The sequence below is a fragment of the Stenella coeruleoalba genome (genome assembly GCF_951394435.1).
Source record: "Stenella coeruleoalba genome assembly, chromosome: 1".
NCBI classification, from domain to species: Eukaryota; Metazoa; Chordata; class Mammalia; order Artiodactyla; family Delphinidae; genus Stenella; species Stenella coeruleoalba.
In genome coordinates this window covers 32697609-32717088 of record NC_137169.1, presented here as the reverse complement: position 1 = coordinate 32717088, position 19480 = coordinate 32697609, and the positions used below count along the sequence as shown (strand labels likewise).

At 51.7% G+C, this 19480-nt stretch overlaps 1 protein-coding gene across 7 annotated transcripts in view; it reads left to right on the top strand.

Moving 5' to 3' along the window:
* Window positions 1-19480, top strand: part of RIMS3 (regulating synaptic membrane exocytosis 3) — a 34229-nt gene that overhangs the window by 4848 nt on the left and 9901 nt on the right. For 2 of the 7 annotated variants that reach the window (XM_079917361.1, XM_079917362.1), the window contains 4 exons: window positions 10106-10278; window positions 14316-14418; window positions 15550-15719; window positions 16086-16333. In XM_079917361.1, the coding sequence (XP_079773487.1) occupies window positions 16117-16333 (217 nt within the window). In that variant the 5' untranslated portion in view covers window positions 10106-10278; window positions 14316-14418; window positions 15550-15719; window positions 16086-16116. The remainder of the gene's footprint in view (window positions 1-10105; window positions 10279-14315; window positions 14419-15549; window positions 15720-16085; window positions 16334-19480) is intronic. The other 5 variants (XM_079917366.1, XM_079917364.1, XM_079917363.1 and 2 more) reach the window with 5 other exon arrangements.

The following is a 19480-nucleotide window of genomic DNA, read 5'->3' as shown; positions in this document are numbered from 1 at the left end:
TCATTTACCTGACTTTAATGCCCTCTTCTGGGCTCAAGACCTGCAAATCTAACTACTTCTTGGACCACATTTAGATGTCTCATGATCAGTCTCAGGTCCAAACTCAGGTCCCAGCTCTGTCTGCTGGCACCTGCTCTGCCTCGTGTCCCTGGCTCATCTCTGCCACCACCATCCACCCACTTGCTCAAGCTGGAAAGCTGGAAGTCCTCCTGGACACCTCCCTCTCCTTCACCCCCACATTCCACAGCCAGTCCTCAGCAAGTCCTGTTGGCTCTCCTGAATCTCTCTCCCCAGTCCGTCATCTCTCTCCTTGCCCACTGCCCTACTCCGGACCAGCATCAGCTCCCACCTGGACCACTGTGACAGCCTCCTAACTGGTCTCCTTACGTTTCTGTTTTTGCCCGGCTTCATTTCAGGTTTCATACTGTAGTCAGAGTGATCTTCTAAAGATAAACGTTTGATTGTGTCATTTCCTTGCTTAAGACCCTTCCAAGATTTCTTGGAATAAAAGCCAGACTGACGTAGCCTGCAAGGCCCTGTGGGATCTGGTCCTTGCCTACCTTTTTGGATCGTCTGTACCAATTGCCCTCTCCCTGAGCTGCAGGACTTTCGTACATGTTGTTCCCTTATCCTGGAATGCCCTTCCCCTGCTTATCTATCTCCTTCAGATAGATACCAGCTTGAACATCATTTCTGCAGAGAAGCCTAAACTGGAAACTAAACATCAGCCCCTTCCATAGGACCTTGTGTTCTTTACGACACTCATCACACTTGACTGGCTTTTCCTCATCTCTCTTTCTTGCTAGACTGTGGACTCTGTGGGGTCAGGAATCCAGTTTTGCCTGGCCCCAGCACGTAGTAGGTAAACAACGAATTGTTCTGTGGATGAAAGGAATAGATGAATCATTGCTGCAGCATCCTAACTAGCCTCCCTGCCTCCAGGCCTGCCTTTTCCAGTCCTTTCTCTGTATAGCCCCAGAGTTCTAAAACACAGAACTGACCCTGCTACTTAAAATACTTCAATAGCTCCCCGTTGAGGGCAAGAAGGGCCTCAGCTTCTTAGCATGGGATTCAAAGCACGTTATGATCTGCACCCGAGAGCCCCTCCAGCCTCATCTCCCCTGCTTACCCCCTCCCCACACTTTGAACTCCTGTTCTTCTAACACATCAGGCTGTTGTTTTGTGCCTCTGTGCCTCTGCCCTCGTGGTTCCCTCTGCCCATAATGCCTCCGCACCCCTGCTTAGTCTCCCTGGAGAACATCCTTCATTCTTCAAAACCAGCTCAGCTGCCACCTTTGCTGGGAAGCCTCTGAGGAGCTCTCCCGGCCCTCCCTGGGCAGAGTTGGCGCCCCCCGCCACCTCAGCCACATCCACACAGAGTCTACATCTTTTCCTCCTTGTGTCCCATGAAACTGAGCTCTTCCGGTGCAGGCACAGAGATTGTTCATCTTTGTGCCTCCAGCTCCCAGCTTCTCCCCTGTCCTTAGTTAGGTCTTTGCTTGTATACAGAAACCCACTCAAGCCAGCCTCAGTAATAAAGAAGTGTTTATTACGAGAACACAGGGGGTTTGGGGGAACTGAGGAGTAGGAAAATCGTTAGCCTCTGGAAGGTGAGACCTGTAGGCCAGGAGAAATTGAAGCAGCTGCTCTCTGTACCTTGTTAGCTGCCTTCACCTTTCTGTCTCCACACACTGGGTTTTCTCAGCTTCTCCAGATAATGGACCACTTATAGTTCCTGTATTTCATCCCTCAGTTCCAACTACATTCAGAGATAGAACCCAGGGCTTGGCAGATCCAAGTCCAAACTCCCAGGAGAGGATCTGATTGGCTCTGAGGGGGTCAGGTACCCACCCTGGTCCAATCAACTGCAGCCTGCAGGGAAGGAAAACAAAGCCAGACATGCAGACATGGCTCTTGTTTGTTTGTAATCTGGGCAAGTATTATACTTCAAAAGACATCTGCTATAATTCTTACAGTGCCAGGTGGGCCTGGTCCCAGCCTTCCATCTGGACGGCACCTGGTGAAAACAGACCTGCATCGTGACTTCAAGAGGAGTCTTTTCCGGGGGCAGTAGCACCCAGGGCAGGCTCCAAAGAGCCTGTCAAATGTCATTCAGAGGCCTGAGCAGAGAGTTAGGGAGATGAGACCCTGATTTTCTCACCTCTCTTTGGAGTGGGGGAGAGAGGGATGAGGAGGGCATGAGCTGTCAGGACAGTTCTCTCTGCCAAAATCATATTCATCTCCTAAGACTCAGCTCATTTCCTTTTCTCAGTGAAGAACCATGCATGGTAGTTCCTGCTGTGAGACTCCTATTAGATGGTAGATGTAAGGACAATTTGTAAATAGAGAACTGAGCAATTTCTAAGGATTGTTATTATGGGAATGGAATGTGGCAACAGGGTGCCAGCTTGCCACCAGTGCCATCCAAGCTCCTACAGGAGGCAGGCAAGCCTAGAACTTCCTTCCCAGCGTGAGCATGGTCCCTTCAGTGAGACCTGAGATGACTTTCAGTGGCTCGTGCACATGCCACTGCATGGCATTGGCTCACATACTGAGAAAGTTGGTTCCCTTTCAACTCTATCAAGTCCAAGTTTGTCCCAGGAAGAAAGTTGTCAGTGCCATGCTGGTGTGTCTTTAACAACTTTCCAACACTTGCTGCCCTTCTTTTTTTTTTAATTTAAAATTTTTATTTATTTATCTATTTATTTATTCTATTTTTGGCTGTGTTGGGTCTTTGTTGCTGCACACGGGCTTTCTCTAGTTGCGGCGAGCGGGGGCTTCTCTGTTGCGGTGCGTGGGCTTCTCATTGCAGTGGCTCTTCTTGTTGTGGAGCACAGGCTCTAGGCACGTGAGCTTCAGTAGTTGCAGCCCGAGGGCTCAGTAGCTGTGGCTCATGGGCTCTAGGCGTATGGGCTTTGTTGCTCCGTGGCATGTGAGATCTTCCTGGACCAGGGATCGAACCTGTGTCCCCTGCACTGGCAGGCGGATTCTTAACCACTGTCCCACCAGAGAAGTCCCTGCCCTTGCTTTTAAACAGAGATCTTGGGGAATTCCCTGGTGGTCCAGTGGTTAGGACTCGGCGTTTTCAATGCCAGGGCCTGGGTTTGATCCCTGGTCGGGGAACTAAGATCCCACAAGCTGTGCGGTGTAGCCAAAAAAAAAAAAAAAAAAAAAAAAAAACCGGAAAACCACAGAGATCGTGACTGGCAGCTCTGTGTAGCTAAACTTTAATAATATAGCTTTGTTTTCACTGTACTTATTTTACTGTCATTTTCCATTTATTAAAATTGGTATTGGCTTTCCATTTATAGTAGTAACACAAAATTTCTCTTTAAAATAAATGCATTTAACTTAAAAGTGCCAATTTTAAGAAAATAATTGATGGACCTTACAGGCCTATGGAGATTTGGCGTAAACCACCGAGGGACACACAATGTTATGTGGATAATGCAAAACTGGGATGTCAGGGATGTGGACCTAGATAATCTTTAAGATCCCCTCCACCTACCTGGAGAATTTGGGAGTCTCTTATGCTGTGCCAGCCTACTCCGTTCTCCTCACCTTGTGCCCTGGCTTGGGTTGCTTTCAGAGAATCACGCTGTGATTGTCCCGTAGATAGGAGAACGTGGGCTGCTTGCTTGAGAGGGGGGCTTTTGGAGTTGGGGTGTCTGGATGGGGGTAGGATGCCTCTCGCCTCTGAGGCAGGACTTGGGCACTCCTGGGTGGGGGCTTTGCGGGGTGGGGCAGGAGCTGCAGACTCCACAGTCCTCCAGGTACCCATGCACAACATGGGCCTTAGGGCCTCCCAGAGGGCAGGAGTCCCAGGGAGTGCAGAGGCTATGGGGGCCATGGGTGAGGGTGAGGCTGTCCCCAGGGCTTGGGGCCCAGGGACGGCAAAGCCAGGAGGCTTTGGGGTCTCAGAGGTCCTGTTCTCCTTGCTCTCCCCTTTCCCACCTCTTTGTGCCGCTCACTACCTGCCCCTGGAGATGGGGCAGCAGCCCCAGGGGGCCTCAGAGGACACAGAGGATTTATCCACAGGGCCCAAGACCAGGGCCAGGTGGGCAGGAGGAAAGTCCTGCCTGCCCCTCCCCACTCCCATGTCCACAGCGGGAGGGCAGGCCTTGGCTCCACGAGGGGTGGGGGGCCTGGGTAGTGTGGGCCGTGTGCTTGTGTATCCATGGTGAAGGTCTGAGGGTCTCTGTGGAGGCATATTGTGTGTGTGTGTGTGTGTGCGTGTGTGTAAGAGAGTTTGTACGTAGGTGCGTGTCCGTGGTGAAAGGACCCCTGAGTGATATGTCTGAGGGTCTTTGTGGGAAGGCTCTGTGCGTTGTGTGAGTTTGGGCATGTGTGGCAGGGTGTCTTGTGTGTGATGTGCATGTGGGTCTGTGGTGAATGCGTCTCTGTGTAATGTGTGTCTGTGAGGCATCTGGTGTGTGTATGTGTGTGTGTGTTGTGCGTCTTGGTGGCTTGCACGCTGGGTGTGGTGTGTGCCTGTTGTTTTGTTTGTGTCGTCGTCTTTGTAGAGCATCTCTGGCTCTGTGGTGTGTCCGAGTGGCAGTGTGCAAGTGTGTGGCGTGCACCTGGGGCTTTGTGCTCCAGAGAGGGTGCGGGGGCCAGGGGCGTGCCTGGGAAGGCAGAGTGCGTTGAGGGCAGTGTCTGTCTGGGCTGGGGCCGAGGGTATGCTGGCTTCCCGGGAGTGTCCCCAGGGTGGGCGGCAGGCGAGGGCGGCGCCTTCCTGCTCAGCGCGGGGTCTGGTAACCGGAGCCCCTTCCCCCATGAAATATTGATCCCGCCTAGCGGCGGCCCTGGCCAAATAAGGCCAGACCCGCAGGGAGCAGGGAGAGCGGGGTGGGGTTGGGGGGGGCGGCCGCTGTCCGTGGTGCTGCCGCTTCCCCCTCGGCGGGGGCGTTGGCGCTCAGGCTGGGGCGGGACTGGGAGGGGGTGAGATTTCCCCATCCACCAACACCCTCAGCGGGGCCCCTCCCTCTGAGGATGAGCTAGCCTGTCCCTCTCACCTATCTGTCAGTTCTACCACCCTTTCTAGGAAGGGGAAACAGGGACCAAGTGAGTATTTGGCGGGGGAGGGGATCCAGTATCCCTCAGGGCTAGGGTTTGCCTGGGACAGTCCTAACTTACACTTGTGGTTCTGGTGTGATTGTTAGTAGTGTCTCTGTTCACTCTTTGAAAGAGTCCTAATTGCATGATAAATTATGTGCTCCCCAGCAATGAGGCTTTGCCCCAAAGACTTCTTCTCCTGCTTCTCTGCTCTGCCCCTGGGGTTTCTGTAGTCAGTGGGTGTGCAAAGTGCGGTGTGTGTGTTTGTGAGTGGGGATACTGTCTTTCCTGTGCTTGGGCTGAGCTGGAATAAGGGCTTGGGAGCCCCAGGCCCCTTGGGATCCTGCTGCAACCCAGACCCTCCCCAGGGAGTCCAGCTCCCTTCTCTACCAGTCCAAATTCTGCTTTCCATTCAGGCTGTGCTTTTGTTCACGCCTGGGCTTCCTTTGCCCTCCTACGTCCTGGGCTGGGCAGGCCTCTCCTTGGTCTCGATGTCAGGGTGCGTAGGGCCTCCAGGTTGGCCATCTGTGTACTCACAACATCTTCTCTGAGTTCTCCTACTTTGACTTGCTGATTCTCCCTCCTTCGGTGGATTCCATTTTCCTCCTAGCCCTAACTGTAGGTATTACCTCTCACCCTTTCCTCACTCTGTACCCTCCTCCGGGCATTCTCCTTCCTTTCCACACCTCACTTTTCCCTTTTGGGAACACACCCAAATCCTGCCCACTCACACTGCTCTCCTGAACTCCAGGGAATCTGCTTACCTGTCCAGCACCTCCATATGGGAGTTGCAAAATTATCTCATCATATCTAAAATAGGGACTCATGTTTCCCTCAAGCCAACTTTTCCCTCCAGGACCTCACGCTGTGGGGATGGCTCCTGCTCACCCTTCCTGTAAATCATGTTGGATTCTGGTTTCTGCCCTTCCCCTAACCTTGTCCCATCGCTAACTCCAGGCAATGCCCCAAGCCCTCCCACGACTCTTGCACCCCTTTCCTCTTTCCACCAGCACTGTCTGAAGCAGGGCAGCCCTTCTTACCTGCCTCCTGACTGCTCTTCCTGCTGTCGGGCTTTGTTCTGATTCTGCACCGTGTTGGATTGATCTCTGTAAAATGTTACATCTAAACCATGTCAGATTTCACTCCCTTCAGGATTAAAGCCAAACTTCTTAGCCCTACATTCAGAGCCCTTCTTTGGCTGTTCCCAGCCTATGTTCCCAGCCCTCTCTTCCACAGCTGCACATACGTCCTGCTCCAACTGCACTGCTCTGTTCACCAGCCTCTGAACATACCATTCTTTCTCTGGACCTTCCCAGCTAGTTTCCACCTCTTTCCTGCCACCTGTACCTCTCTAAATCCCACCCACCTTTCAAGGTGCTCTGCAGAGGATTTCTCCGTGATGCCTGCTCTGGTCTCCCCATCCTGAAGTGTTCACTCTTTCTGCAGAACAGCCAGGGTGTTTTATCTTTACCTCTCAGTGCTTTGGGTGGTCCTCAGACCAGCAGTGTGGGTATCACCTGGGAGCTTGTTTGAAATGCAGACACTCAGGCTCCACCTTCCTGTGACCCATGGAATGAGAATCTGCACTTGAGTAAGATCCCCAGGTGATTTGTGTGCACATTGAAGTCTGAGAAGCACCGACTGGTGCCTCCACTGAGGGCAGCATCTTGCTTCTGTTCGGGAGTGGCTTCAGCCCCAGGGTGTTTTCTAGTGGCATTCTCAAGTGCCAAGTCTAGCAGCCCCTGTCAGGCAACAGCTGCCACATCTGGCCACAAGTTATGAGAGGGGGTGGGTGATGGAGATGGTCAGGAAGCATGTGCACTCTTCCTGGATGCTTCCACCTGGAATCTATGCCCCACAAGGCTCTGGAGCTCAAGCTCTGTAAATCCACTAGAGTGACAGGAGGAGGAATCAGTGAATCAATAAAAAGACAGTTATCAAGCAGAGAGCAGAACTTTTCCCTCTTCACAACTACACATTGGTGGAAATGTCTGTTATTTTAATGTATTCCAAATAAGGTCACATCCTGAGGTACCAAGGGTTAGGACTTCAACGTATCTTTTTTTTGCAGGGGGGCGGTGCACAGTTCAACGCACAACAGGCAAGGATGGTATAGGGTCTGGGGGAGCATGACAGGGGGACTAACCTTGTCTGCAAAGACTCTCCTAGGACATGCCATCCAGCCTGGGACTGAGCGCTGAGTAGGGATTAGCCCCCAAAGGTGGTGCGACACAGACCAGGTCCGCAGGACACGAGGGTGGGGACGGACTGGAGAAGAGCTTTCCAGGCTAGCAGGAGACAAAGTGGCACTTTTGGGGAATGAAAAAAATGCAAGTGTGGCTGGAATACGGAGGAGGGGCAGGAGTGCGAGATGAGCTGGGTCACTTCACTTGTGGGCCTTGTGAGGGGTTTTTACTTTCTCCTGAAGGAAACGGGGAGCTACGGGAGGCCGTCCCACAGGAGGGATTCATTCTGCCTTGTGAGCCATCTCCTCACAAGACTGAGCTGTCTGAAGGCCGAGGCGTTCCTCTGTGAACCCAGTTCTGAGGGAAGACTTGCGGCCATGTCCTCAGGAGCCCCCTGGCTGAGAGAAGGCACACGGCAGCCCCGTCTGAGGAAGGAAGGCCTGGCCATGGCCCAGCAGCCCTCAGTCCAAGTGGGGAAGACGAACCCTGCCCTCAGGAGCCTTGTTCTGAACAGGAGACGGGGCTCACCCAGCTCTGGGTCTGCCTCACCGTTGGGTGTCCCGAGTCCTTGGAGTCTGGAGGACACAGGTTGGGCCCAACCACCCAAGCCCCTGCCCTGCTGTGAGGACTATGTCTGAGAACGTGTCCAGGGCAAGTGCGTGACCCCTATGGGCCCCTGAGGCCAGAGGCCCTGAGGCTGGGGGAGACCTGAGCACCCTGCTCTCCTCAGGAGATGTCTGGTTCTTGCCTTTGTATCGGGACCCAGTCTATCTGCTCAACCCATCCCTACCACACACTCAGAGGGCCGCCCCTTTACTGTGTGTGACGGGAGAGGCCCCCACTGCCCAAAGCTTCCTGTCCCTTCTTGCCTGGGCTGAGTGGGCCAGGCTGGGTGGAGGAGAAGTGGGTCAGCTCAGTAGCCATGGCGACCGCAGCTGCTCCCAGCCAGCCTTCTCATCTCCTCGCCACCGACTTCACGATGACATCCTTTGTTCGGCCTGTGGGGTTGGGGGCCAGAGGGGTGAGATTGGGGGCCAGAGTATATATGAGTGTGTGTGTGTGTGTGTGTGTGTGTGTGTGTGTGTGTGCAAGCTCACACAAGCGCCTGCTCAGAGCTGGTGTGCATGTCTGGCCAAGGGACCCCACAGATCCAAGTAAGACACTTCCTGCTTTCCTGCCCACTGAAGGGATGGGGCTCTTCATGCCTCTGAGCTGGGCAGGGGCTGGGGGCCAGGGGGAGGGTGTGTGTGTGTGTGTGTGTGTGTGTGTGTGTCTGCCTGCCTGTGGCTGTCAGTGTGGCTACTTCTGTGTGCTTTTGTGTGGATGAGTATCTTAGGGGTGTGTGTGCATGTCTGTGTACGCACGTGATTGTGTCTTTAAGTGTGTATCATTTGTGTGGGTCTGCATGGTGTGTAATCACACACTTGAAATTCTGTGCCCTGTGCCTCTCCCGGTTATGCGTAGTGTGTGTGCGAGCCTGGTTTGGAGGAGATAAAAGTCACATAACCAGGAGAGGAGCTGGCAGAGTGCTCCCTACTCAGGCTGGGTGTGCTCCCTGGGTCCAGCTTACCCTCCCCCACCACGCACCAGCTCTGTCACCCACCTGTCTCTCCCTGAGGGGGAGAGTGAAGGCTAGAAACAAGGGATGCCCCCACCTTCTGTAGATGCAGGTTAAAAAAAATCAGTATTACCTCATGAGCTGGTTCTCATTAGTTGGTGAGGCAGCACTGTGTTAAGAGGGATTCTGAGGTTAAGTCTGGCCTCTGACATGGGCACAGATTGGCATGAACAACGTGGTGGGCAGCCCTAGTGCTAGATAAGGGTTGGGGCAGGGGTCTCCAATGCCAGACGCAGCATCTGCTGAGGGACCAGGAGCTGAGATGCTGGCAGGGAAAAGCACAGCTTCACATGTCAGCTCCCACCTCAACTGAGAGGTGCAGGAACCCAGATCCCACACTTATCCTGCACCCAGGGCTGGAGTGGGAGGTGATCCTATTCATCTCCGAGCCTTCCCAGGAAGTGGTTGCACCTGGTTGCAATCCAGACTCATAAGCACCAACACCTGTGAAGTCTTTTACCATTTACAAAGGCACATTATAAATGGTAATAATATAATTGCCCAGCTGAGCATTTAGCATGTACCAATCCTTATTTTTGTAATATTTCATCTAAGAATCCTAAGGTGGGCATTATTATCCCAACTTGAAAGATGAGGAGCTATAGGCTCGGGGGGTTGTTAAGGAAATTGCCCTGCATTATATGGCTTGTAAGTGACAGGTCTAGGTTTTGAACTAAGTCTGTCTGCCTCCAAAGCCTGTGCTTTTAATTACTGTGCTTTCCTGCTCCTCATTAACCCATCTGACCCCCAGTCCAGCCCGGAGAGTCAGGCTGGGTCCAGATGGCCAGTAGACTCATTTTATAGAAGAGGAGATGAGGGTTCAGAGAAGCTGAATGACCTGCTCAGGGTCACACACTGTGGGTGGAGCCGGGAGTTGGCCCCCTGATACACCCCCAATACACACACTCCTGACTGATGGTCATGTCACAGAGTGTCTGGGGAGGGACACAGACCCCATCGGTCAGGGAGAGGACAGAGGAAGAATAGGGTCTGAGCTCCTTAGCAGTTGGACCTGGATGAGTCCCTTGGCCTTAGCACCAGCAATTTAACATTAAAGTGCCTAAAGGCAGATTGGGGGACCCAGGAGTTTGGACAAGGAGGAAACAGCATCAGAGAGTTTGAATGATTTGCTGAAGGTCACACAACTATCTCCAAAGTCCGTCTCTTTACTCCGCAAGCTACTAGAATCCCTGGAGGACACATGTCCTCTCTAGCCCTTCCTCTAAGCTCCCCTTTTTCCTTCCAGACTCTTATCACATCACCTCCTCCTGGAAGCTACCCTGATTGTCTTCACCTCCTTTCTTGAAATCTGGTGTCTCAGAAGTTAACAGAAGGCTTGTGTAAATGCCCTAGGTGTGTGCTGTTGGGAGGGGCACAGCCCCCTGTGATGGGAACACCACATTCAGATTCATCAGTTTGGTGAGTTTGGGTTGTCTTCAAGGTGAGAGGTGGGGAGGAAGCACCTGACAGGTGATGTAGGACCTGGGAGTTAGGAGTCTTGGTTTGTAGCTCTGGTTTTGTCAACAGCTTTCTGTGTGACCCTGGGTGTGTCTCTTTCCCATTCTCTTTTTTTTTTTTTTAAGATGTTAAAATTATAATGTCATATCATCACAATAATCTTTTTTTCCCCATGATTAGCTTTCTGGTTTTTTTTTCACACACAGACACTCTATTTTATTTTTACAAGAGATAAGTAAACTGACACCAAGCATTGTAAATGCATGACCACAACAAAAGCAACAATGACTGCAATTACCAAACACGAAACACACTCATACTATATCGTAATATTGACATTCAGTCCAGTAATCCTCCACTGCAACAGCTCCTTTACTTTGCAGTGAAAATTGATTTGTATATTTTTTGCCTCTGAGTCCTTGTGGGATTTTTTTTTTTATTCAAACAGAAAGTCACAAAAATTATAATCATCCTCATCAGCTCACTCAGTCCCATGTAATTAATTTTTTTTCATCTTGATCTTTTGTTAGCACTTTTATGAATTCATCAGTTTTTCCATTACTCTTTCCCGTTCTGAGCCTTGATTTCCTCCTCTGCAAAATGAAAGGCGCAGGTTGGAATAGGGAGGCAAGGCAGTTTGACCTTATGAGCTGGTTCTCATCAGTTGGTGATGCAGCACTGTGTTAAGAGGGATTCTAAGGTTAAATCTGGCCCTGATGAGAAAGAGAGAAGGATTAGTGATGTCTGCTGTGTGCAGAGGATAGGCGGGGGTGGTAAGAGCCTTAGGAATTTGCCACCCCTTACAGCCTAACAGTCCATCACTCTGTGACAGATTCCTTGGTCTTTTCTGTTGAAAGGGTGGGTAGCTAGTTTCATCTTGGGCTTTTGCATAGCCTTACTGATGCTCAAAAAAGGTTTATTAACTTGGTTAGACACACGGTCAAAAGGACCAAGGGGCCCAGGGTGGCCAGGCAGAGCCTGGAGTCCTGCCATTGTCAGGAGTCAGGAGAGGTTTTGGGAGCTTTTCGGGTACTGAGACCCCAGGGTAGAGGTCAAACGTTGAAGGCCAGAAAGAAAACGCTAGGCTCCTTCCTTGGGGAACTTGGAGGGTATCCGCTGGCATGGAGCTTGGCAGGAGTGGGGGGCAGTAGGAAGGGATCCCTGGAGGGGACGTCCAAGCTGTGGCCATAGATGCTGCTATAGCAATAGATGGGAGTCAGCAGGGAGAACTTCAGAGTAAGGTTTCTGTGACCCAGCAAGATCATGGGAGGGTTTCCTTCCATCAGGAGCCATGACCTGGATTGGGAAAGGGACAGTCCTGCTCAGAGGCAGGGAATTGTTGAAGTGACTTTTGTAGAAATTCATTCAGCAATCTTTTAGAACCACCAGGACGTGAAGTGCTGTGTTCTGTGTCCTGCCGGCCCCTCACCACTCTGCCACCATATCCACCTGCTGCCCCTTTCCCATCCCTGTGGTCTGATGGCTGGGGGCGCTGCTGTGAGTACGACTGCCTTCCTCACAGGGGCCAGGTGGTTGGCTCTGACTGGCTCTCTGTCTTGCCCGTCATGAGCCAGGCTGGCTGCCAGAGAATCAACCAGAGCCCTAATTCTGAGCCTGCTGCTGCCATGCGTGTCAAAAGGACTCTAGAGAGCACGTCATCTGACCCCTTCAGTTTACACACAGATGAGGAACCCAGGCCCAGAGAAGGTCACGCAAAGAATCTAATCTATACAGTATACATTCTGATCCCACCTCCTGATTCTGAACTCTCCCAGACTGCCCTACCCTGGACTTGGGACCGGGGGGCAGGCCCTAAGGTCCTGGGTCCAGTGCTTTGGGTCAGTCTCAGCTCCTCCTGTCCCCTTGGGGGTAGCCCCTGCCTGCTGGACCCTCCTAAACATTCGTCAGCTCTCCAGGCCCCCTGGGTGATCCCCTGGTGGTTAAAGATGAGAATGTGGCTGCGGATGGTGCAGAGTCCTGGACGTCAAACCATCTGCTTGTCGGGTTCCATTCATTATTCATGAGGAAACATGAGCCCCTGGCTTGGCAAGGTCAAGAATTTTGTCCCTTACCCTCTTTCCTTCTCTTCCCCTGGGAGCAGTGTTCTTGAGCTTCCTGTCGGCAACACAAGGGAAGCAGTTGCTTCTCCAGCTGTGGTCTGAGTGGCATCTCTGCTGCCCCTCAGATGCTCACGCCAGCCGTGGGAACCTGGGGCCAGAGTGGATTTTCTCATCACAGATACTTTGCTTACAATTTTCTCAAAGAACCTGGAGACCCGGGGCAAAGCCTGAACAGGAGGGCTGGGCCCCCCTCTTTGGGTGAGCTCTGGGGTGAAGGAGTAGGGGCTGCTGAGCGTGTCTGTCTCTTCGTGGAAACAGGAGACCCGGAAACAGGAGTCCAGGCCTGGCCACTTCTTAGCTGAGTTGGATGGGCAAGGCCTTAACTTCTCTGAGACTGGGTTTTCTCATCTGTGACGTGGAGATAACTACACATGTAACAGAAATACTTTGAGGAGTAAATTAGGCTTTTGCTCTAGCTGGTTCAAAGTATCGGATAAGCCCTCTCCCACCGTCCACCAAAAGACCATGCGCATACCCAAAAAAACACACAAACTGGCACTAGAATTGGAAACTAAAGAGATCATCATAGGCCCAAGTCCAGGGGGACTTTCCATTAGCTGCAAGGTTGATGGGGGATGGATGGAGAAATACAATCCGAGACTCTGCGTACATCACAGGGCCAGCGAGAACAGTCTAGACAGCCACAAAGAAGTCAAAACATGGCTTCAACTCATCCCTACCGTCAGCCCTCATTCACCAGGCCGGCGGGAGCCGTGCTGATCAGGAGCCCAGGTGGCCATTCTTGGCTGTCTGGGGACTGTCTTCCTCTTCAGCTGGAGTGGTGCCTTCCCTTCCCACCTCCATCTCCCCTCTCCTTTCTATGTCCTTTTGAAAAGTCGGATTCCTCAGGGTGATGGGGCCCTGAGCCCTGGGATGGGAGCTGCCCTGGGGAAAGCACTGGGGGCTACAGCAGAGCTGGGAAGGGCTGGGGGCGGAGCCTGCCTGCAGCTGTCTCTCCTGTACTCTGTCCGAGCCTAGGACTTTCAGCCAAGTTGTAGTGGGCGACAGCGGGAGATCCCACCTCTGCACTAAACAGAGCCACGGGCGCCTGCTGCCCTGCTCCCCGGAGTGACTTCCAGCGCCCTCTGTCCTCTTTCCTAGCACTCATCGGAACCGCCATTAAATATTTAATTGCATAACTAGTTATTCACTGTCTGTCTCTCCTGGACTGGAGGCTCTGGGAGGGCAGGACGAAGTTGGCCTGGCTCACTACTGTATCAGTGGCACTCAGCAGAGGCCTTGGAATCTTAGGGGTTTAAATTTTTTTTAACATTTTTTTCCTCAATTTTATACTCAGAGAAAAAATATTTTTCTTTTTTCTTTGGCCGCACCACGCAGCTTGCAGGATCTTAGTTCCCCAACCAGGGATCAAACCCGTGCCCCCTGCAGTGGAAGCGCGGAGTCCTGGACCACCAGTAAATTCCCCCCAAAATATCTTTCTAAAGTATATTATTAAGTAAAATGATGACCTTTAGCATAAATATAATACTTAAAACTTGGGATCACTTGTGGTGATCATTTTGTAATGTATAGAACTATCAAATCACTATCTTGTGTACCTGGATCTAACATAGTGTTGTAGGTCAATTATACTTCAATTTTTAAAAATGAATAGATAAAAATTTTTAAATTGCCTTGATTATTTTAGGACATCCACTTGCCAGTTTCTACAAGAAGGCCAGTTAAAATATTGACTGGGATTATGCTGAATCTATAGATTAATTTAGGAATAACTGACATTTTATTTTTGGAATAGCTTTTTTAATTGAAGTATACTTGATGTACAGTATTATATAGGTGTACAGTACAGTAATTCACAATTTTTTAAGGTAATATCCATTTATAGTTACTATAAAATATTGGCTATATTCCCTTTAGGTATTTGTTGAATGCAGCATTAGAGAGAAAATTTGTCTGCTTTGGAAAGGAATTTGGCAATATATTCCAAGAATCAGAAAAATGTTTATGCTCTCAGTATTAGGTAAGATGCTTTTGGATGTAACAGAGAACCCTGAGTCAAACTGGCTTAGGCAATGGAAAACACATTGTCTCACGTAGCAGGAAGGCCAGAGAAGGCAGGCTCCAGGTTGGCCTGAGGTCCTTTCTGTCTCTGTGCCGTGCCACCCTCAGCAGCACTGGCTTCATCCTAGGGTGGGCTCTCTCTCGGGAGAGAGGTCTTAAGGGAGGAAGGGAAAAGACAGACAGACAGAGGGAGAAGCACCCACCTCTCTTGTAAGCCTGGAATCCAATGCCCTTAAGTCAGATTGGGCCAACTTAGTCACATGCCCACCCTTGGACCAGTAAGAGTTACCAAGGTGAATGCCACTCACTGATTGTTTTAAACAAATCGAGATCTGCCTCTAAAACAAGGGATGAGGTGGACAAAACCAGAGCTCCGTCAGGAAGCAGGAAGTGAAAAGCTACCAGTGGCGTTCACACTCCCTAGCCCAGTCACCTCATTTCCAGGAGTTGATCCTAAGGAAATAAGCAGATAAAAATCAGTGGACAGGGCTTCCCTGGTGGCGCAGTGGTTGAGGGTCCGCCTGCCGATGCAGGGGACGCGGGTTCGTGCCCCGGTCCGGGAAGATCCCACATGCCGCCGGAGCGGCTGGGCCCGTGAGCCATGGCCGCTGAGCCTGTGCGTCCGGAGCCTGTGCTCCGCAACGGGAGAGACCACAGCAGTGAGAGGCCCGCGTACCGCAAAAAAAAAAAAATCAGTGTACAAAGATCTTTATTGCAGTGTTGTTTAAAAGACAGGAGAGAAAGGGAGAGACAGAGAGAGAGAGAGAGAGGGAGGAGAAAGTTGGACTTGATCTAAGCAGTAGCTGTATTGAAATATTTAAGTCAGTCATAGTGCCTCCACACAGTGGAACATACTGGTGGCATTTAAACATTTCTACAAAGCGTTAATAACATTGGAGAGTCTCCTGATATAACATTAAATGAAAAAGAGCAGGATATAAAATTGTATTGGCAGTATGAGTTCAGTTATTTTTTGAAATGTGTGAAAAAGAGACTGGGAGGAAATCGGCTAAGATGCCTGTAGTGGCTGCCTCCCAGTAAGGGTGATTTTCCCTGCTTCTTTACACTTTTCTGTCCCACCCGCTTCAAGCAGGAGGACCCCTTCCACAGTCTGCCCAGGCTGGAGCCAGTTTTGTTCTGCCTGTTCTCATTTTTGGCTGTGAAAACAACAGTCACGCTTACTGAATATTTACTCCGTGCCTGATACCGTTCCAGGCACTTTGACCTGCGCTAATTTAATCCTTACAACAGTCCTACGAGGTAAGTGCTTTCATTTCTCATTTTGCTGAGGTGTTCACTGAAACCCCAAGATGTTCGGTCGTGAGGTCACACAGCTAGTGGGTAGAGGCCTTTGGAATTCAAGAGTGGGTCACATAACTGCACAGCCTCCGCCTTCACCGCCAAACCAGGTCACTTGTCAGGGCAGCCACATGCTAATGAGAATAGTCCCGTTCATCGAGCCAGATTCTGGGCACACCCTTTACATTGACTTGTTCATTTAATCCCCACAACCTCAGAGAGGCTGAGCGCCTTGCCCGAGGTCACACAGCTAGGAAGGGGTGGGGCGGCGGTAGAGGGGCCCAGGGTCTGACGTGGGATCCCTTTGTCTCTCCCGCTGCCCCACAGGGTTGCCTGAGGCCCTGCCGCCCCGTGGATCATGTTTAACGGGGAGCCAGTTCCAGCCTCAGCTGCGGCCTCCAGGAACGTGGTGCGGAGCTCCAGCATCAGCGGCGAAATCTGCGGACCCCAGCAGGCTGGGGACGGGACCGGGACCACCACGGCCAAGAAGCGGCGCAGCAGCCTCGGGGCCAAGATGGTGGCCATCGTGGGCCTGACCCAGTGGAGCAGGGGCACACTCCAGCTCCCCCAGGCTGGTGAGGGGTGTGGGCCCCTCACAGTGACCGGGCGCCCAGGGGCAGTTCTCACGGGTGGGCACTCCTACCCCCACAAATCCTTATGTCACACTTACCATGTACCAGGTGCTGTTCTGGGTCTAGTACGTGTCCTACTCACTGACTCCTTCTGTAACTCTATGTGGAAGGTACTGGAGCACAGAGAAGGGAAGTAAGATGCCCCAAACTGTACAGCTAGTAGGTGGTAGAGTCTGGATTCAAACCCCAGCATTGGGCTCCCGAGTTCGTGCTCCTAACCTTGGTACTCTGCTGCCTCTGCACAGACTTACACACTTATCAGCAGTTATTCATTAAGCAGCCATCATGTTCCTGGCACTGTGCTGAGTGACACCACAGCGTCACGGAAACATCCACGAGATTCAGTCTCACCTATAATCTTCGAGTTTCCTAAGTACAAGTAGCTGCAGACATGTTACAAAGCCACGAGAGAGACACACACATACAAAGACACATGCCTTGCATAATCACATGAATAGCATGCTCGACTGCTCAGGAAACCTACCCTTACGCACGTGCACACTCAGTGGCCTGTGGTCATAGAAACACGTCACATGTGTGTATGCATATACCTCACAAAGCCACATTCACACACTACCTTCACAGCTACCTCCTGATAAATACAGCAGATTTTCTCAGACACCTGGTTATAGCATCCTACTTATGCTCAGCCTGCCGGGTAACCCACCTTGTCACACACAGTCACACCTGGAGCTCACGTCACAGGGGAGCCAGCTCCCCCCACCAAGACCTCCTCACTTTGTGGCATCAGCCCAGACACCAGCTGGTTTTGTTTTAAAACCTCTTCCTGCTTATTCTGCTCAGAGTGACAACTTCCCTAAGAAACCTTCAAATAGGCAGCTGGATGGGGGTGGTGAGGTGTGGGGCACTGGAGGATCCGGGGAGAATGCCCATCAAGACTCCCAGCTGGGACTGGGGCTGGGGGACTTCTCCAGGCCTTAAAGTAGACTTTTACAAAGCCCTCCACAGGAGCATGTGGGATGGTCTTTTCCAGCAATCAAGCTGCGATATGGTTTCTGGCTCAGAGAAGTGCTGGACGGGGAGGGGGCTTGAGATTATGAGTGCCCCAGGATGAGCATGGCCCCTGTGAATATGCTTGACACTAGGGAGTCCGGAAGATGGGGATCTAGGAATCCAGGAGTTGGGCTGGGACAGGACCAATGGGGTGGCGTTAAGGTTGGGGGACTAAGATTAGGAGGGCCCCCAGGAGTCTGGCCTCAGGAAACCAAGCCCTGCTGATCTCTGGCTGAATCGGCTGTTTCAGCTTCAGACCCAAAGGTCTCTTCATGCCCAAATGACTTGGAGGGACGGTCTTCCAAGGCCAGGACAGGTGCCTGAGTCACTGTGAGAATATCAGTGATCTGCCTGGGACTGTCCACCTACCTAGGCTCCACAGTCAGCAGGCAGGGATTGGAGCAGACACCAGGATGACCTCCAGCCTTGAGGGGAAATGAACGATGATGGGGCTTCCAGATCACTTGTCTCTGCGGTATGCAAGGGCATGGCTGAATGCCTGGGGAGCCAGGGGAATTGCCCACTGCCCTTCTAACCAAAGGTCTCTCTGAATCATCCAGTTGCCAAATGTCAGAGCAGGAAGGGGCCCTGGGGATCTGGAGATCTTCTGGTCTGAGTACTCATTTTATTGATGAGGCATCTGAGCCTGGAGACTAGAAGGTACTTTTTTGGAGAAGGACTTCAAATTGGCCTTCACAGATGCACCCTGTCATTTACTAGCTGGGCGACTTGGGCAAGTTACTTCCCCTCTCTGAGACTGCTTCCTCATTTGTAGAATCAGGACAATAATACACGCCTTGCTGCGTTGTCCAGGGGATTGAATGAGATAGGATGTGTAAAGGTACCCAGCCTCTTGCCTGGCACGTACTAGACACTTGGTAAATTGTTGGTGTTATTATTACCCATGGTCACACAGTAGGGCCAAAAAAAAAGTGACTAAAAAATAAAAGTGACTTCTCTGGCCTCCACAGCTCTGCCCCTTGCTTGTAGAATACTCCTCTCCTCGTCATATTTACTTGTCCCCATTTTGTTCTCCCAGGCCTTGAGGTTGCCAGTGTCCCAGCTTAAAGCGCCATCCTGGGTCTGGCCTCAGAGGGAGGTATGGGGCCGATCACTGAGGGCATTGGCCCCGGAAACTCTGTTCTGGGATAAGATCCTAGCAGGGTGACCCTGCTGCCCCCGGCAGGATGGCTCAGTTCCCTGCAGGGCGGGGCTGTGTGCAGTGGGGAGGAACTCCTCTCCAGGACCCAGTCTCCTGGGCTATGAGTCTGCCCTTCCCAGGTCCTCCATACTGCTCATTGGCTTGAGCCTCACCCATCCTGTGCTCTTTGTTGCAAAGCCTGTTCTATTGCGCCAGCCTCCCCTCTAGTTCCCCTGCCTTCTGCCTGCCCCTTCCATTTTATTCCTTACGTTGCCCTAGAATGGCCTTCCAAAAACTCACCCTGAAACTTTAGAGGACTAGTCCTAGCTCTAACTCCTCATGGGACCTTGGCAGAGTCACTTTCCCACTGGGCCTCAGTTTCCTCTTCTGTAAAATGGAGCTTCCTTCTAGATTTAACATTCTTTAAGTTGTGGGAGCAGAGAGGAAGGTGGGGTCAGATCTTTGGGCTCCCAGGACACAGGTGGGTTCTGGCCTGGCCTTAGGCTGGGTCTACACAGGGCCATCCTGGGCTGTCCTTGCCTTTGCCCAAATGGAGCTTCTCTTTTCAGTACCAAGGACAGTGGCTCTCCCCTCCTAGTCTCTGGGCCCCGGACCAGGGTGGGGCGAGGGCTCAGGATCATTGCAGGAGATCCCATGGGGAGTGCTGCTGGAGGCTGTGTTTTCCTCTCCCTTGTTCATGGTGGGACAGATGGGATGGTCCCTGGAGTCTTTTGGTCTCCAAGGACCACAGAATTATTGCAAGCAACTTGGTCCAGTTCTCTAGGGAGAGAGGCTACATGAAGTTACTCCCCAGATCGACAGAGTTCACAGACTGGACAGGTATGAAACCAGTAGAGGAATTTTCTCTGAGTTTGCAAGACCTTCCTCCTCACCTAGAGACATGGAACTTAATCTCTGCTGAATCACATCTCAAA